The sequence below is a fragment of the Equus quagga genome, chromosome 15 (assembly GCF_021613505.1).
Source record: "Equus quagga isolate Etosha38 chromosome 15, UCLA_HA_Equagga_1.0, whole genome shotgun sequence".
Classification (NCBI taxonomy): domain Eukaryota; kingdom Metazoa; phylum Chordata; class Mammalia; order Perissodactyla; family Equidae; genus Equus; species Equus quagga.
In genome coordinates, this window is record NC_060281.1 from 30,976,368 (window position 1) to 30,993,909 (window position 17,542).

The 17,542-nt window shown below is 41.8% G+C and overlaps 1 protein-coding gene across 4 annotated transcripts; it reads left to right on the forward strand.

The window, feature by feature from the left end:
- Nucleotides 1–2,908: 2,908 nt before the first annotated feature.
- LOC124227259 (HLA class II histocompatibility antigen, DQ beta 1 chain-like) lies at nucleotides 2,909–16,050 on the forward strand. 4 transcript variants are annotated; one of them, XM_046641110.1, is made up of 6 exons: nucleotides 2,909–3,064; nucleotides 4,493–4,762; nucleotides 7,126–7,407; nucleotides 7,924–8,034; nucleotides 8,526–8,549; nucleotides 16,018–16,041. In XM_046641110.1, exons 1-6 carry the CDS (start codon nucleotides 2,956–2,958, stop codon nucleotides 16,020–16,022), a joined length of 801 nt encoding a protein of 266 aa, XP_046497066.1. In that variant the 5' UTR covers nucleotides 2,909–2,955; the 3' UTR covers nucleotides 16,023–16,041. The 4 variants fall into 4 exon arrangements, with proteins under 4 accessions (XP_046497066.1, XP_046497064.1, XP_046497068.1 ...); XM_046641108.1 differs by lacking the exon at nucleotides 16,018–16,041 and adding an exon at nucleotides 9,024–9,101 and having other exon boundaries at nucleotides 8,526–8,611; XM_046641112.1 differs by lacking the exon at nucleotides 8,526–8,549 and having other exon boundaries at nucleotides 16,018–16,050.
- The last annotated feature ends 1,492 nt before the right edge of the window (nucleotides 16,051–17,542 follow it).

The following is a 17,542-nucleotide window of genomic DNA, read 5'->3' on the forward strand; positions in this document are numbered from 1 at the left end:
CCATAAAGATGAGGTAAGAGGTAGGAATTCAAAATCATAATGATTCCATCATCTGCATAGAGATGAGAAATAACAAGAAGACTTTTCTGTCTTTGCTAATGACATTAAAAATTGAACTCGCTACTATTGTATTAAAACCTAATGCATATGTTACCCACCACAGATTGCAGAGGACCTTTACAAATTATATCTGCATTCATGACAGTGGTCCTGTGAAGTATGTATTGTTTCTACAGATGAGGCAGAACTAAGTCTTTCAGAGCTTAAATGGCTTATCCATTGTAACTCTGCTACTAATTGGACTCCTTCTTAAGATTCTCTAAAACAAGATGTAAAGAGATAACTTTGTGCAAGGAGAAAGAACCTACTCTATATGTGTCATAGAAAATTCATATAACTGGTTACGTAAGGATTGATACAGGGGACATATGGAAGTAGCTTCACAAAGACTGAGAGAAATTTTGGGATAAATGCTTGATAAATTTTTATTAAATGGAAATAATATTTTGGGGGCAGCATTTCTGTCTATATTACTACTGGCATTAAGGAGCACACAGAATCCTTCAGGATATACAATGTTCCCTGATTCCTGAAATGAACGCAGAATAGGTCCTGGATGGCCCTTCTGGTGACAAGATGATTATTATGTTCACAGTTAACACCACTGATCAAGCATAGATCCTAAAGCATGCTGGCCAGGGCAGATGTTTTCTCCCTGAGTTTCCACAAGGAAGAAGTCCATAACTTTTATCTTCCACTCTGAGGGAACAGAGGATGTCCCCTGGGGAGTCTCCCTACTGTAACCCTGACCCATATCAATGACGGTTTTTTATCCCTTTGTCTACCCGCGTGGGCACCCTGCCCTCATCCTAGGTGCCCTGTCTCCACAGAGGCCGGACAGGGTGACTCAGGTGAGGCACCTGGAATCAGGACGTTTGTCCGAGTTGCCTTCCTCTCAGACCAGGCCTGCAGTGGCTGCCCTGAGTAATGCAGCAGGGATGTGGGCAGTGCAGAGAGCTCTAGAAAATGTAGGGAGGCTGACTGGCTCAGAGGAAACAGCTGGCAGAACTCCAAACCAGAGCCTTTCAGATGAATTTTTAGCCAACTAGAAAAAGATTCTAGGTGATACTGTTGTTGCTAGTAGAAAAGATTGTGTGAAGAAGCTGTGAGGCTGGGAGATCCCCAGGTCTGATGCAGTCTCCACTCCACAGCCACAAAACAGAACTGAGGGACATTTCCCCCTTAGAACAGAAGGGAGGGCATGGGCCACAGGCCTCTCTGCTGCTCTGAGGGACTCTGGGGTAGCACTGAGGGAACTGAGGCACCTTCAAGGTCCCTCTCTGACCATTCTTCCTGGCCCCCAACCCTATTCCAGGTCTGAGTTTGATGTTCCTCCTTTATGCTTCCACCCCACGGTGGAAACTCTCTTTATTCTGGAGTTATCCTGATCCTGATGCACCACTGCTGGTGGAAGCCCAGTGGCAAATATCCCAGTCTCAGGTGCTGTGGAACTAGGCACCTCATACAGAATATTGGAGTACCTCACTGCCTCCATGTGCCACTAATGGAAACTTGCTTTTGTTGCCTCTTCCCTATTTCTTTTTACCTGGCAAACTCCTTATATTCTGCTTTTACATCCTGTTGTCTGTTTTAAAAGGAAAACATAAAATACAGGGAAGAGAGAGAGGGAGGGAGAGAAGGAGAGAGGGCGATACTTATTGTCTTCTTTATTAATGTTTGCCAGGCACTGTTCTAACTGCTTTAAAGCCATTTAGTACTGCCCCCAGTCATGAACGGGAGGAGCCTGATAAACAATATATTTACTAAGAAAAATATATTGATACTTCTGCCATTTGGGGTTTGACGCTTAGGGCTGACACAGTAATCTGTAACTCTAAACATCTGCTCCCTTATTAACACTACTAGGGTCCAGGCAATGCTTCTGCACATCGTTTGCTCTCTGTCCTTGAAACTAAAGGTGACTGTGTCTCAATACTGTGAAGGTTTGTAGATTGTGCCTTGCTGACATTAGATGACCCCGTTTCATGGTCAGGGAGGATTTAAGCAGCTGAAGAGCCTATAAGAAAAAAGCCAACAACTTCTCAAATACTTTCATTCAAAGAGCAGGAATGCAGTAGATTCTTGCATAACGTGGAATTACTTGCCAGCAGGGCTGGGTGTATATTTTTTTGCTTGTTTTCTTGCTTCATGTATTAACCTGATATTTGTAACAGTTGCACATGGCAGCTGAGAACATTTTGCAATATTAAAGAAGTCATAATACTCTTAAGTTTGTATATTTGAAGATCTAGATGTAAAAATGCTTGAAACACAATCCACATTTTACAAAGAGAAGCCTCAGGCAAAAAGAGGTTCAGTCATTTGTAGACTCTCATAAAGCACATTAATGGCGGAACTGCAGCTGAAAATCATTTCCTTCTAAGAGCTCCGTTCCTCCCACCATAACTTAAGGCTCCTCCGAGTGTCTAAGATAACAGAAGTGAACATCCCTGTGACAATAATTTTCCTTTCCCTGAGATATGATCTCCACTTATTTTCCCCTACTAAAACTTCCAAGTATAAGAACTATAGGTTTTAACAAAATATCACAAAGATGTCAACTCTTGAATCATTTTTCTTTCGGTTCTTTAAACCCTCAAGGCATTCAATCTTCAGATCTATAACTGAGAGAAAATCTTCGCCTTAAATGTTCATCCAGTGCAATGTGATGAAGACACAGTGCCAGGCAGTGGACTGAGAACGTTCATAAAAAATGTCTGCCCAGAGACAGCTGAGGTCCTTCAGCTCCAGTGCTCATTGGTTCCTTTCCTAGGGCCTCTCCAATTCTATCCTTCATGGAAGCTTCACAGGTTTTTTATTCTCTGAAGTAGGTACATTAGAGCCACCAGGTGCGAGCTGTGTTGCCTACCATTACTTCTTCCTTTGTTCCCAATTATGTCTGGGAAGATGGCTCCGCAGATCCCCAGGGGCCTTTGGACAGCAGCTATGATGGCGATGCTGGTGGTGCTGAGCACCCCGGTGGCTGAGGGCAGAGACTCTCCACGTGAGTGCAGGGCAGCTGCTCTCCAGAGCCACCACCCTGGGGAACAGGTTCTGAATGAGCCTTGGGCTGGGGTGTGGGGGAATCTGTGATCTCAGAATACAGTCTTTCTATGGGGAAGAGAGGTATGTTACATTCTCATTTCCTCCTCCTAATGTCGAGGTGAGGACAATCCCCATCTCACAAGCTGAAGCTGGGAAGGAGACAAAGCCTGCATCTACCACCAGTGCCAGGACAAAGTGAGCATGGGGTTATTTTTGAAGATATGAATTTCTCCAAAGAAGATGCAGCAGGATTTGTCATTTCAGAGTCTGGACTAAATATGATGGGACTCTGGGTTGGGAAAATGTAGGGCAGCAATGGTCTCCGTAGTCTCATATTTAGGGAAAGAACTCTACACTCCTGACTCTGAGTGGAGGGCTCGTGGAGGCAAACTCTGGGTATTTGAGTGAAGCTGACAGGGTGATCACAGACAGGGAGTCTTCAAGTTTCACTGATTTATGGTCAAATAGTAACTTGAGTGGGATTCAGAGACTTGAGTTAAAGGTGGACTAAATTTAGCAGAAAGTAGAATGTAAAGAAGGAAAGTAATACATATTGAGAAACCATTCATTTCAGACACAGATTAATATCTTCATGTGGATTCTCAATCTTCCTAACACTCATGTGTAGGTATTATGACTCCCTTTTGTACAATTATACTTACCGTATAGATACTCTGTTAAGTAACCTGCCGGAGCTGGTAATTGGCACGGTTTAACTGGAGTCTAATTTATCTAATTTGAAAGCCTGTGCTCTTTCCATGAATCAAATGTTCTTTTCTAGGACACAGGAGGTATCCTCTCTTCTAACCACACAGGAGTCAGAGAGCCTCACACTGCGGTGGGATGGGGGTGGCAGAAACTCAGAGTAAACCCGGCATGGGAAGGGAGGCCCTTTATCCAAGAACAAGAGAATCTACCTGTCAGGACTAGGACAAGCTTCATTCTTGACCTTTCTTGTCATTCTCTTGAACTCTTGTGATTACGCGGACACTTGTTTGTCTCTGAGGCCCCCAGGAGTTCTACGGAAAATGGGATTTCACGAGAGAACGTCCTGATTCCTCTAAGTACAGGGACTGGTGTAAAATAACCCTATTGCCCTCTTTACTCAGTTCACAGGTCCCGGGGCTTTCCTTTCCTTCTCTCATATGAAGGCAATTCTGGAAGCCCTCAGAGCGGGGCGGGAAGGCCTGCGGAAGAGCTGCCTGAGCATCCTGGGTTCAAAGCCGGAGGCGCGAGGCCGGGTGGGGCGGGACCCCAAGGTGACAGCCTGGTTTTAGGTTTATCCGATCCAACCGGCTGCGACCCAGAACGCCGGCCAGCAGAGCGGCTGCTGCGTTGGGCTGTGGGGCTGAGGCCGGACTGACGGCAGGGCTGTGATCCCTTGCAGAGGATTTCGTGTTCCAGCTTAAGGGCCAGTGCTACTTCACCAACGGGACGGAGCGGGTGCGGCTCGTGACCAGACTCATCTACAACCGGGAGGAGTTCGTGCGCTTCGACAGCGACGTGGGGGAGTTCCAGGCAGTGACCGAGCTGGGGCGGCACATTGCCGAGGACTGGAACGGACAGAAGGACGTCCTGGAGCAGAAGCGGGCCGAGCTGGACACGGTGTGCAGACACAACTACCAGGTGGAGGCCCTCACGACCTTACAGCGCCGAGGTGAGCGCCGGCCGCCCGCCCTCCGCGGGGCCACTCTCAGCGGCGGCCGAGTCTCGGAGCTGGGAGGGCGGTAGGGGGCCCACGGAGGGGACAGGGAGGGGGCGGGTCCCGCGGCGGAGGGGCGGGGACCGAGGGCAACTCGGGGACCGACGTCTGCAGCCCCCCTCCCCCCAGCATCACCATTCACTTCAGAGATAGACATTTTGAAAGTTAATCATACTCATTTAATGAGCATCTATTTCTAGACAATTAGCTGACCAAACACGGTCTATATTTTGCCGTTTAATTTCACAACTACTTGTGTGTTAGGGATTAGCGTCACCACTTTAATAATATGCTAATAGTGGTACATAATAAACACTTTAAGTGATCAGTCCACAGTTACCCACCAGGTCCTGAAGTCTCCCCAAAATACGCAATAGTCATTATGTTCTTTATTACCTGTATATAGAGTCTAATGGGAGGAAAGCCTCGTTAAAGCCTATTATGACCAGAAGCAGCAATAGGAGACTCTTCTGGCGTATTTTCAATGTTGGTAGGGCGAAGTGATATTGTCAGGGGATTGAAAAATTCACGGATTAATCCCTAGCCTGACTCTGGTGTTACCTATGCACGTTCACGTAACTTTTAGCTGATTTTACACTCTCTTGCCTTCTGACCCAGATGGTAGGGCCACCAAGTACTTATATTTTTGCTATTTCAGTTCTTTTTCATAAAAATTATTCTAACATTCTTTTCTTGAATTTGTGCCCTCTATTTTTATTCCCAATCTGTTTAAGATGAACAGATTTTATAAATCCATATGGCTGACCATGATTTCAGTCTGACTCCAGAAATGAGAACCTGAACAAGAGTTAAAGTTTGGGCTGAAGACATGATTCCTTCCTGGTGATGGCTCACGAGTGCCATTTAACTGGGGTGCCAAGACTGCCCACTGACCTCGGCAAGTCCCAGTTATACTTTCATGTTTACATTACATTCTCATTAACCCAGGCCCACCTCTGCAAGAGTCTCAGAATATTTTCTACAGAGAACATACGTGATAATAATGTCTGATTTCAGAACAAGAAAGTAATTCTTAATAACAAAGGGATGGAGTAGGGAAGCCAGCTAGTAATTAAACTCTAATGTTAAAAGAAAAGTATATAAAAAAAAAAGAAAATGAGAGAACATAATATATCATCAAATAAATAAAACATAAATAAATAAATAAAACATAGTTTCTCACTAAGGGAATAAGGGAGATGCAGTGAAATGGCTGGACAGGTAAAGGAGAAGATGTGTAAAATAGGTAGGGAGAGGTGTGTGGTATTTAACCATGAGTAGCAATCTGAGAAGATACAGGAATCGAGGCAGGAGCTATTTGTTTTCAAATTTCCCTTTCTTTTCCTTCAAAAATCACACACTTTTGAAATAATATTCATTTTTTTTTGTCTCTGTTACTAAATTACAAGTTCTGTAAGGGCAGGGACTATGATCTGTTGTTTATATTTGGATTCCCAGTGCTTGTCAAGTTTATGTTTGTTGAATGAATGAATAAGTGAATCAACGAATGAATAAAATATAAGTGGCAAATATGATGCAGAGATGGAAGTTCATGTATTTAATAATATACATTTTTTTGTGGGAATTCATCACAGAATGGCATTTGAGCAAATGTTAGGCTAAAAGCTGAGAGGGATGCTTTGTTGATCTGCAACTGGTAAGAAGTGCTCTTGCTCTCAAAGTTTATTAGTATTACAGGCTGAGAATTATGGGATATAGCCTTTTTGAGAAGCACTGCTTTGTAGGAAGGATGTGATGGTCACTGCTGTCCTACTTCGTTGGACGTAGAAATGTCTATACATTCTTAATGCTCAGTCCATGTTACCTTTTGTGAGGCCATGACTAGTGTTGATGGACTCCCGGCCAGGAGAGAGTCAAAGCTGCTGTATTTTCTCTACTGTGAGGAGCACGGGGACTAACAGAAAACAGTGTCACTGTCCTTGCATGAGTCACTAGAGCTAATCCTGGTGATCAACTTCAATAGAAGTGAGGGAAAGGATGTCCTGGTTTATTATTTTTACTTTTATAAATTTTTTGAATACTAGCCTCTGTAACAAAACAATTTATAATTTTAAAGTGGTTTATTTTTATCAGTTAGTATCAACAGAATAACTACCATAGGATGATTACTGTTATCTCTTGAGACCCTGAAAGTAGACTAACTAATGCGTTTATTGAAGTTAATAAAGTGGCCATGCTCAAATCATAACCCAAGACTTGGAGTCCAGGGATCTCTACTCTGGTACCAAGGATGACTCTCCCCATGCGGAGACTTGCCGTGTGGTCTCACATCTCACTATGTCTTTTCCTCCCTTCAGTGGAACCCAGAGTGACCATCTCCCCATCCAGGACAGAGGTTCTAAACCACCACAACCTGCTGGTCTGCTCGGTGACAGATTTCTATCCGGGCCAGATCAAAGTTCGGTGGTTCCGGAATGACCAGGAGGAGAGAGCCGGTATTGTGTCAACCCCCCTTATTAGGAACGGAGACTGGACCTTCCAGATCCTTGTGATGCTGGAAATGACCCCCCAGCAAGGAGATGTCTACACCTGCCACGTGGAGCACCCCAGCCCCCAGAGCCCTATCACAGTGGAGTGGCGTAAGTAACAAAAATTTGTTTCCTTTCAATGTGGGCTCCACAAGACAGAAGGCAGAGCTTCCATTGGCCCCTCCCATCTCATCCCTTATCCTCGATGTCACTACAGAGCTGGAAATCACAATAGACTAGAGTGCCTCTTGTCCCATGGCAGGAGCATCAGAGGAATTCTGATCTTATTGTCTTTCTTGATAATAGAGAGATCACCCTACACATCATGGCCCCAGAAACCAGCCCTGATAGCTCTGAAGGATTGACTTTTATTATAGTTGGTGCCTGGGATCTTAGGGTCTAAGTTTATGAACGTGTCCTGAGGAGCAGAGATCCTCCCACTCTCTCATCCACCCACTATGTCCAAGGATTTATTGGCAGGTCCCTTCCTCCCCTAGGAGTGGTCAGAATTGAGAACTGGGTTGCCCTGGCATCTCTACCTCCTGTATCTCAGACTGGACTTCAGGCTTCCCAAAGGGACCCTGTGAAGGGTGGGGCAGGCCCTGACACTCAGGCTCTGCTCCCCAGGGACACACTCTGAATCTGCCCAGAGCAAGATGCTCTGTGGAATCGGGAGCTTCGTGCTGGGGCTGATCTTCCTTGGGCTGAGTCTCATCATCCATCACAGGAGCCAGAAGGGTAAGGCACTGTGGGGAAACAGAGAAGATGAGCTGTGACTGAGACCCTCTGCTCAGGGGTCCTCTGCCTCTAGCTGTTCAGGGAGACCTCCTCCTCTTGACCTGGAAAGGAAGGAGGCTGGTCTGGCAGTGGGAGGAGATGGAACAACCTGGGCGGAGACATTGGAACCTCATTTTACTGGTTGAAAGGTAGCCTGACCACAGAGGTGACTGGTAGAGTGTGTTCTAGGACTTCCTTCCAATTCATCGTCACACTGGCTCTTTTCTGAAAGCTTCCTCCCTTAAGAGGGTCAGAGCATTGGCTTCCCTTCCTTCTAGTGACAGTTTCATTGATTTTGGGGGATTTTGGCTGAGGGCAGTTAAGGCCTTGTGCCCGATGGGTAGGAGGAAATAAATTTCCAATGAAGTTGTATATTTCATTTCCCTTTGGGGTATTTGAGGGACTGGATGTTTGTGTAATGAAACCTTTCTCTGTATAACTTCGTTTCATAGGACCTCGTGGGTCTCCACCAGCAGGTACTATTTCTGCTCGGATTCACTGTGGGGTGTCGGGACAGGTGAAAGAGGGAAGAGCTGGGGTGAGTGTACTGGGCACAATGGTCTCAGTTCATGGCCTGTTCCCTGCCACAGGGATCAAGGTTAGGGGAGAAGTTTGTCTAGTTTCTGTAGGAAGCTCCCTAGGTTGCTCCCCAGCACTGGGCCATACCTTTAGTGATGTCTTTCTGTGAAACTTGGAGTCTGCTCTTCTGTAATGCCTGCCTGTCCTTTCTAAAATTCCCAGCTGCCTGTGTCAGCCTGTGCCCTTTTCAGATCAGAGTCCTATAGTGACTCTGACACAGTCTCCGGCTCACCTCCTGTAACCCCAGCCTTGAGGATCTGACTGTGACACTGCTTCCTGCACTGACCCCAGAGCCTCTGCCTGTGCAGTTGCTGCCAGCAGTGTCTACTCAGGTCCCAAGGGGTTTTTCTGTTTCCATTCTCCCCCCACAGACTGTATAAGAGAAGCACATTGAAACAAATGGACAAAGAGAGACACAGAGAAATTGGGAAAGATGCACAGATAGAAATATAACAGAGAAAGAGAGAAACGTGCACAGATAGAGATATAACAGAAAGAGAAGAGAGAGATAAAGACCTCATTGAATATCTGGATCTAATCACTTCTGAAATCAACTTGTCTCACAGCTTACGGGAAACAACTTACCTGACTATAGAGCTTTTATCATAATTAAACGTGATTATGAGTTATCTGTACCCTGAGCTTTTTTTTTTTCGGTGAGGAAGGCTTGCCCTGAACTAATATATGTTGCTAATCTTCCTCTTCTTGCTTGAGGAAGCTTGTCCCTGAGCTAACATCTGTGCCAATATTCCTCTATTTTTTGTACATGGGATACCACCACAGCATGGCTTGATGAGCAGTGTGTAGGTCCACGCCCGGAATCTGAACCTGTGAACTCCAGGCTGCTGAAGTGGAGCACATGAACTTAACCACTACACCACCAGGCTGGCCCCTACCTGGGCTTTCTTAACTGGGTGGGGGCAGAAAACCACTGCAGAATGAAAGGAACATATTTTGTTCCTTGAAAGGAGACTAGAGGTGGGTGACAGGTAAGAGTGAGCAGAGGAGACAGAAAATCGATTCAATGTCACATCCTCCATGGCTCTTTAGTACTGATGTTCAATGCAATGGCCTTAGCATGTGCTGACCTCTCTTCCAGTTTGGTGAGTACAGTGAATGGAAGCATAGTGAAACTATCTGAGCACAGATATAATGGCCCCTGGTGTTGCAGAGAACCGAACTGATATTTCAGATATATCTTGGCCAGTCACATTGATCAATGTCAATTTTTACTTTTGAAAACGTATAACCAGCAATAAAAGTACTACTTTTGGTTCCAAATGATAGAAACCCAAGGCAAATTTACTTTGTTCATATTACAAGGAAGCCTGGGGTCAAGTTGATTTCAGAAGTGATTAGATCCAGATATTCAATGAGGTCTTTATCTCTCTCTTCTCTTTCTGTTATATCTCTATCTGTGCACCTTTCTCTCTTTCTCTGTTACATTTCTGTCTGTGCGTCTTTCCCTCTTTCTCTGTGTCTGTCTTTGTCCCTGTATATTTCTTTCAGGTGTGTCTCTCTGTTTTTGTGTCTGCATCTCTATCTCTGTCTCTCTTGTGTCTCTTGCTCTTTCATTGCATTTCTGCCTCTGTCTCTCTCTCATTTTCTCTATCTGCACACTTGTCACTATTTATCTGCATCTCTTTCTCGCTCTGTTTCTTTTCACATCTCTCTATTTTCTGCATCTCTCTTTCTCATCCCCTCACATCTTACCTCATCCTCACATCTTACCTCATCTTTGTTTCTGTGTATGTGCGTGTGTGTGTGTGTGTGTGTGTTGTGTGTTTCTAGAGTGCCTACCAAAATTTTAACAAATTTAGGAAAGATTCTGATTGGTCAAGCCTGAGAAATATGCACACCTCTCTCAAAAACATCATGTACATGGAATTCAAATAGCCAGCCTTGTGTCCACCCCCTCCCCCTTATTGGTAGCAGAGATTGGACCTTCCGGATCTTAGTAATGCTGTAAATGATTCCCCAGGGTGGAGATGTCTACCCCTGCCATGTGGAGCACCCTGGCCTCCAGAGCCCCACCACAGTGGAGTGACATAAAGGGCAGTTTGTTTCTTCATAACATGGACCCCAGGAGATAAATGGCAGAACTCCCTCTGCTTCTAGGGTCCATTGTTGGGGGTGCTGACTCACACCCATCCTACTCCTTGTCTCCTGCACAGTCACCTGATGGCACTGCTGAGCGTGAATTCTCAGAAGATAGAGCTCCCCTTGCCTGTGGATATAGTGACCTATTGATTCCTGACGACATTCTCTTCCCAGGTGTTAGGATGTTCACTACACACTGTGGCTCCTTTGACATGGGCCCAGTGTTCAAGCTGGTCCTCATCCCAGGTTCTGGGTTTTGTCATTAAGACAGGTGGCTAGGAGCTTATCTCTGAGGTTATGGGGGACCATGCCACTGAGGAGCAGGCATCTCCTCCCTGCTCCCTCACCCACCCATAGGGCTTGATGCACCAATGGCAGGTCCTTCCCTTTCCTGGATGAGGTCAGAATGAGAACTAGGCTTCCTTGGGGCCTTCCTCTCCCATACTCTAGGCTATAACACAGGTCATCCGACATGAGCACTTATGAATGTGTGGACAAACACTGACACTAAGGATTCTGCTCCACAAGGTCATAGTCTGAATCTTCCTAGAACAAGATGCTGAGTGGTCAGAGGTTCTGTGCTGGTTTTGTCATCTTCCTCGGGGTGGGCATTGTCAGTCACCACAGGAATCAAGAGGGAGTGATACTCTTGGGGAAGTAAGAAGGACTTGTGATAGGTGTCCAGGGAGCCCTTGGTCTCTATATAGAGCTCTTTGCTGTTGACCCTGCAAAGACAAGAGACAGGGCTCGAGATTGAACCTGACTCGGAGTTTAGGCAGACATTGAGATCTGATTTCTCTAGTTGAAACTTAAGCCCTGTTATAATGATGAGTTGAAGAGTATGTTCTAGGACATTCTTACAGTTCAACACTGTTACACTGGCCACATGCTATAAGATTCCTTCTTAATGAGAGGGTCAGAGTCTTCTTCCCTTCCTTCCAGTGACAGTTGCATAGAAATAACTATTTTTCGCACCAGGATTTCATTAGGTAATCTTTAATTGATAATTTAATCAAAATAACAAGTACATCCTGTATCAACAAGTTTGCCAACAGAAGGAGCTGAGACTTAGTAGACACATACCTTGGAGAAAAGTGTATGAGGGTGCCAGAGAACAACCTACTAGTTGTGAGGATTTGGTCTTATCTTCAATCAAACAGCAGGATTTCCCTCTTGCTCATGGCTGACTAGTATTCCGTTGTATATATAACACATCTTCTTTATCCATTCCTCCCATTGACAAATATTTTACGTTGTTTCCATATCTTAGCTATTGTGAATAATGCTGCAATGAACACAGGAGTGCAGATATCTCTTTGATATCCTGTTTTTATTTCCTTTGGGTATATATCCACAAGTGGAATTGCTGGATCATATGGTAGTTGTATTTTTAATTTTGGGGGGAATCTCCATACTGTTTTCCATAGTAGCTTTACCAAGTTACACTCCTGTCAACAATGCACAAGAGGTCGCTTTTCTCCACATCCTCACCAGCACTTAGCTCTTGTCTTTTAGATAACAGTTTCTAACAGATGTGAGGTGATATCTCATTGTGTTTTTGATTTGCGTTTCCCTGATGATTAGCCATGTTGAGCATCTTTTCAGGTACCTGTTTGTATGTCTTCTTTGGAAAAAGGTCTTTTCAGTTCCTCTGCCCATTTTTTAATGGATAATTTAGGTTTTTTTTCTTTAGTTTTATGAGTTCCTCATATATTTTGGATGTTAACTATTTGTTAGATAGTTTGAATATTTCCTCCCATTCTGTAGGTTGCCTTTTCATTTTGTTGATTGTTTCCTTTGTTTTGAGGAAGTTTTTTAGTTTGATATAGTCCCACTTGTTTATTTTTGCTTTTGTTGCTTGTATTTTTGGTGTCATATCCAAAAAATTGTTGCCAAGAATAATGTCAAGGAGTTTCTTTCTGAAAGTTTTATGGTTTCAGATCTTACACTTAAAGTTTTAATCCAGTTAACTTTTGTGAGTGGTCTAAGATAAGAATCCAATTTATTTTCTTGGTTTTTAATTTTGTTTTTTATTTTTATTTTTTCCAGTTTCATTGAGATGTAAGTGACATATATAACATTGTGTAATTTTAAGGTGTACGGCATAAAGATTTGATATGTGTATATGTTGCAAAATCATGCCACAATAAGTTTAGGCAACATCCATCTCCTCATATAGTTACAAAAATATTTTTTTCCTTGCGAAGAGAACTTTTAAAATCTTCTCTCTTAGCAACTTTCAGATGTAGCACACAATATTGTTTACTATGGTCATCATGTTGTACACATTACATCCCCAGTACTCATTTAGAACTGGAAGTTTGTACCTTTTGGCCATCTTCACCTAATCCCTCCCCCCACCCGACAACCACAAATCTTATATCTTTTTTTATAAATTTATCTGTTTTTAGATTCTACATATATATAAGCACATATAGTGTTTGTCTTTCTCACTTAGCATAATTCCCTAAAGGTCCCTCCATGTTGTCACAAATGGCAGGATTTCCTTCTTTTTATGGCTGAATAGTATTCCGTTGTGTGTGTATATATAAATAGTGTGTATATATATATATACACAATATATATATATATTTTTTTTTTCTTTATCCTCTACATTTTCTTTATCCACTCATCCATTGGTAGACACTTTGGTTATTTCTATGTGTTGGCTATTGTAAATAATGCTGCAGTGGACATCGGGGTGCAGATATCTCTTCAACAGTGGTTTTTTTCCTTCAGATATATACCAAGAAGCGGAATTGCTTGGTCATATGGTAGTTCTATTTTTAATTTTGTGAGGAACTTCCATGTGGCTACACGCATGTACATTTCCACCAACAGTACACAAGGGTTCCTTCTCCACATCCTCACCAGCATTTATCACGTCTTTTTGATGATAGCCACTCTATCAGGTTTGAGATGATATCTCATTGTGATTTTGATTTTCATTTCCCTGATAATTAATGAAATTGAGCAACTTTTCATATACCTGTTGGCCATTTGAATATCTCCTTTGGAAAAATGTTTATTCAGGTCCTTTCTCCATTTTTAATTAGATTATTTGCTTTTTTGCTATTAAGTTGTATGAGTTCTGTATATATTTTGGATATTAACCCCTTATCATATATGTGGTTTGCAAATATTTTCTCCCATTCCATAGTTTGCCTTTTCATTTTGTTGATAGTTTCTTTTACTGTGCAGAAGTGTTTTAGTTTGATATAGTCTCACTTGTTTATTTTTTATTTTATTTATTTATTTATTTTTGAGGAGGATTAACCCTGAGCTGACATATGCCCCCAATCCTCCTCTTTTTGATGAGGAAGATTGGCTCTGAGCTAACATCTGTGCCTATCTTCCTCTACTTTATATGTGGGATACCTGCCACAGTATGGCTTGACAAGCAGTGCATAGGTCCACACCCGGGATCTGAACCCCGGGCCACTGAAGTGGAACTTTTGAACTTAACCGCTGCGCCATCAGGCTGACCCCCCAGCTTGTTTATTTTTTATTTTGCTGCTTGTGCTCTAGGTCTCATAACCAGAAAATCATTGTCAGGGCCCATGTCAATGAGCTTTTTCTTTATGTTTCCTTCTAGGAGTTTTATGTTTTCAGGTCTTACACTTAAGTCTTTAATCTATTTTGACTTAATTTTTGCATGTGGGTAAGATAAGGGTCTAGTTTCATTTTTTTTTTACATGTGAATATCCAATTTTCCCAGCACCTTTTATTGAAGAGACTGTCTTTTCTCCACTCAGTATTCAGGGCTCCTTTGTCAAATATTATTTAACAGTGTAAGTATGGGTTTATTTCTGGGCTCTCAGTTGTGTTCCATGTATCTGTATTTATGCCAGTATCATACTATTTTGATTACTATAGCTTTGTAACATAGTTTTGAAATCAGGAAATATGATGCCTCTAGCTTTGTTATTCTTTCCAGGATTGCTTTGGAATTATCGGAGTCTTCTGTGGTTCCATGCAAATTATAGGATTGTTTGTTCTATTTCTGTGAAAAATGCCATTGAAATTTTGTAGAGATTACATTGAATCTATAGATGGCTTTATGTGGTGTGGACATTTTAACAGTATTAATTATTAATTTTTCCAAACCATGAACACAGGATGTCTTTCCATTTATTTGTGTCTTCTTCAATTTCTTTCATCAATGTCTTTCAATTTTCAGTGCACAGATCTTTTACCCTCTTGGTTAAATTTGTTCCTAAGTATTTTATTGTTTTTCATACTATTGTGAATGGGATTGTTTTCTTTATTTCTTTTTCAGATAGTTCATTGTTAGTGTTTATAAATGCAACTGATCTATATGTTGATTTTGCATCCTGCAACTCTACTGAATTTGTTGATCAGTTCCAACAGTTTTTTGGTGGAGTCTTTAGGATTTTTCTATGACTAAGATCACAAAATCTGCAAACAGACACAGTTTTACTTCTTCCTTTCTAATTTGGATACTTTTTCTTTCTTTCTCTTGCCTGATTGCTCTGGACAGGACTTCCAGTACTATATTGAATAGGACTGGTAAGAGTGGGCATCCTTGTCTTGTTCCTGATGTTAGAGGAAAAGCTTTCAACCTTTCATCATTGAGTTCGATGTTAGCTGTGGGCTTGTCATATACAGGCTTTGTTACTTTATTATGTTGAGGTATATTCCTTCTATCCAATTTGTTGAGAGTTTTTATCATGAAAGGATGTTATATTTTTCAAATGCTTTTTCTGAATCTATTGAGATGATTATATGATTTTTATCTTTCAATGTATTTTGTGATGTATCACATTTATTGATTTGCATATGTTGAAACATCCTTACACCCCAGGGGTAAATCCCTCTTGATCATAGAGTATGATCCTCTTAATGGGCTGTTGAATTCAGTTTGCTAAATGTTTTTGAGAATTTTTGTGTCTATTTTGATCAGAGACATTGGCCTGTAGGTTCTTTTCTTGTAGTTTCCTTATCTGGTAAAACAGGCTTTTGGTAATACTGTTCTTGTAAAATGAGTTTGGGAGTGTTCTCTCCTCTTTAATTTTTTGGACTAGTTTGAGAAGGCTTGGTATTAATTATTCTTTAAATATTTGGTAGAATTCACCAGTGAAACAATCTGAGCTTTTCTTTGTTAGGAGGTTTTAGGTTATTGATTCAATCTCCTTACTTGTTATTGATCTGTGCAGATTTCCTATTTATTTAAGAGTCAGTCTTCATTAGTTGTATGTTCCCAGGAATTTATACATTTCTTCTTCTTTTTGTTTTTTGAGGAAGATTAACCCTGAGCTAACTACTGCCAATCCTCCTGTTTTTGCTGAGGAAGACTGGCCCTGAGCCAACATCCATGCCCATCCTCCTCTACTTTATACGTGGGACGCCTACCACAGCATGGCTTTTGCCAAGCGGTGCCATGTCCACACCCAGGATCCGAACCGGCAAACCCCGGGCAGACAAGAAGCAGAACGTGCGAACTTAACCGCAGCGCCACTGGGCCGGCCGCTATACATTTCTTCTAAGTTATCTAATTTGTTGGCATATAATTGTTTATAGTAGTCTCTTATGATACTTTGTATTTCTGTGATATCAGTTGTAATGTCTCCTCTTTCATTTATAATTTTATTAATTTGTCATCTTTTTTCTTTGTCTAGCTAAAGGTTTGTCAGTTTTATTTATCTATGTAAAAACCAAGTCTTAGTTTCACTGATCTTTTCTCTAGTCTCCTGGACTCTATTTCATTTATTTCTGCTGTAATTTTTATTATTCCTTCTGCTAACTTTGGGCTGAGTTTTTCTTTTTCTTTTTCTTGGGGGGTAAGTTAGGAAGCTTTTTTGAGATCTTTCTTTTTTCTTAACGTAGGGATTTATGGCTATAAACTTCCCTCTTAGAACTGTGTTTGCTGTATTTCATAAGTTTTGGTATGTGGTGACATTTTCATTTGTCTCAATATCTTTTTTGATTTTGATTTCTTCTTTGACCCATTGGTTGTTTAGGAGTGTGTTGTTTAATTTCCACATATTTGTAGGAATTCCAGTTTTCCTCCTCTTTTTGATTTCTAGTTTCATTCTGTTGTGGTTGGAAAAGATATACTTGATATGATTTCAATCTTATATTTATTAGGATTTGTTTTGTGACCTAACATATGATCAATACTGGACAGTGTTTCGTTTGCACTTAAGAAGACTGCGTATTCTGCTACTGTTGGATGGAATGTTCTGTATATGTCTGTTAGGTCCATTTGGTCTAAAGTGTAGTTCGAGTCCATTATTTCCTTAATGATTTTCTGTTTGGATGATCTATCCATTGGTGAAAATAGGCTATTGAAGTCCCCTACTATTATTGTACTGTTGTCTACTTCTCCCTTCAGATCTGTTAGTATTTGCTTAACATATTTGGGTGCTTCTATGTTGGGTGCATCTATATTTATGATTGTTATATCCTCTTGATGAATTGACTCTTTATCATTATATAATGACTTTGTATCTTTGATAGTTTTTGAGTTAAAGTCTGTTTTGTCTTTTGTAAGTATAGCTCCCCCACTCTCTTTTGGTTTCCATTCTCATGGAATACCTTTTCCATCCCTTCTCTTTAAGCCTCTGTGTGTCCTTAAAGCTGAAGTGAGTCTCTTGTAGGCATCATACAGTTAAGGCTTGCTTTTTTTTTAAATCCATCCAGCCACTCTATGTCTTTTGTTAGGAGAGTTTAATTTATTTACATTAAGAGTAATTGTTGATAAGTAAAGACTTACTAATGCCATCTTATTGTTTTCTGGCTGTTTCATAGTTCCCTTGTTCTTTACTTC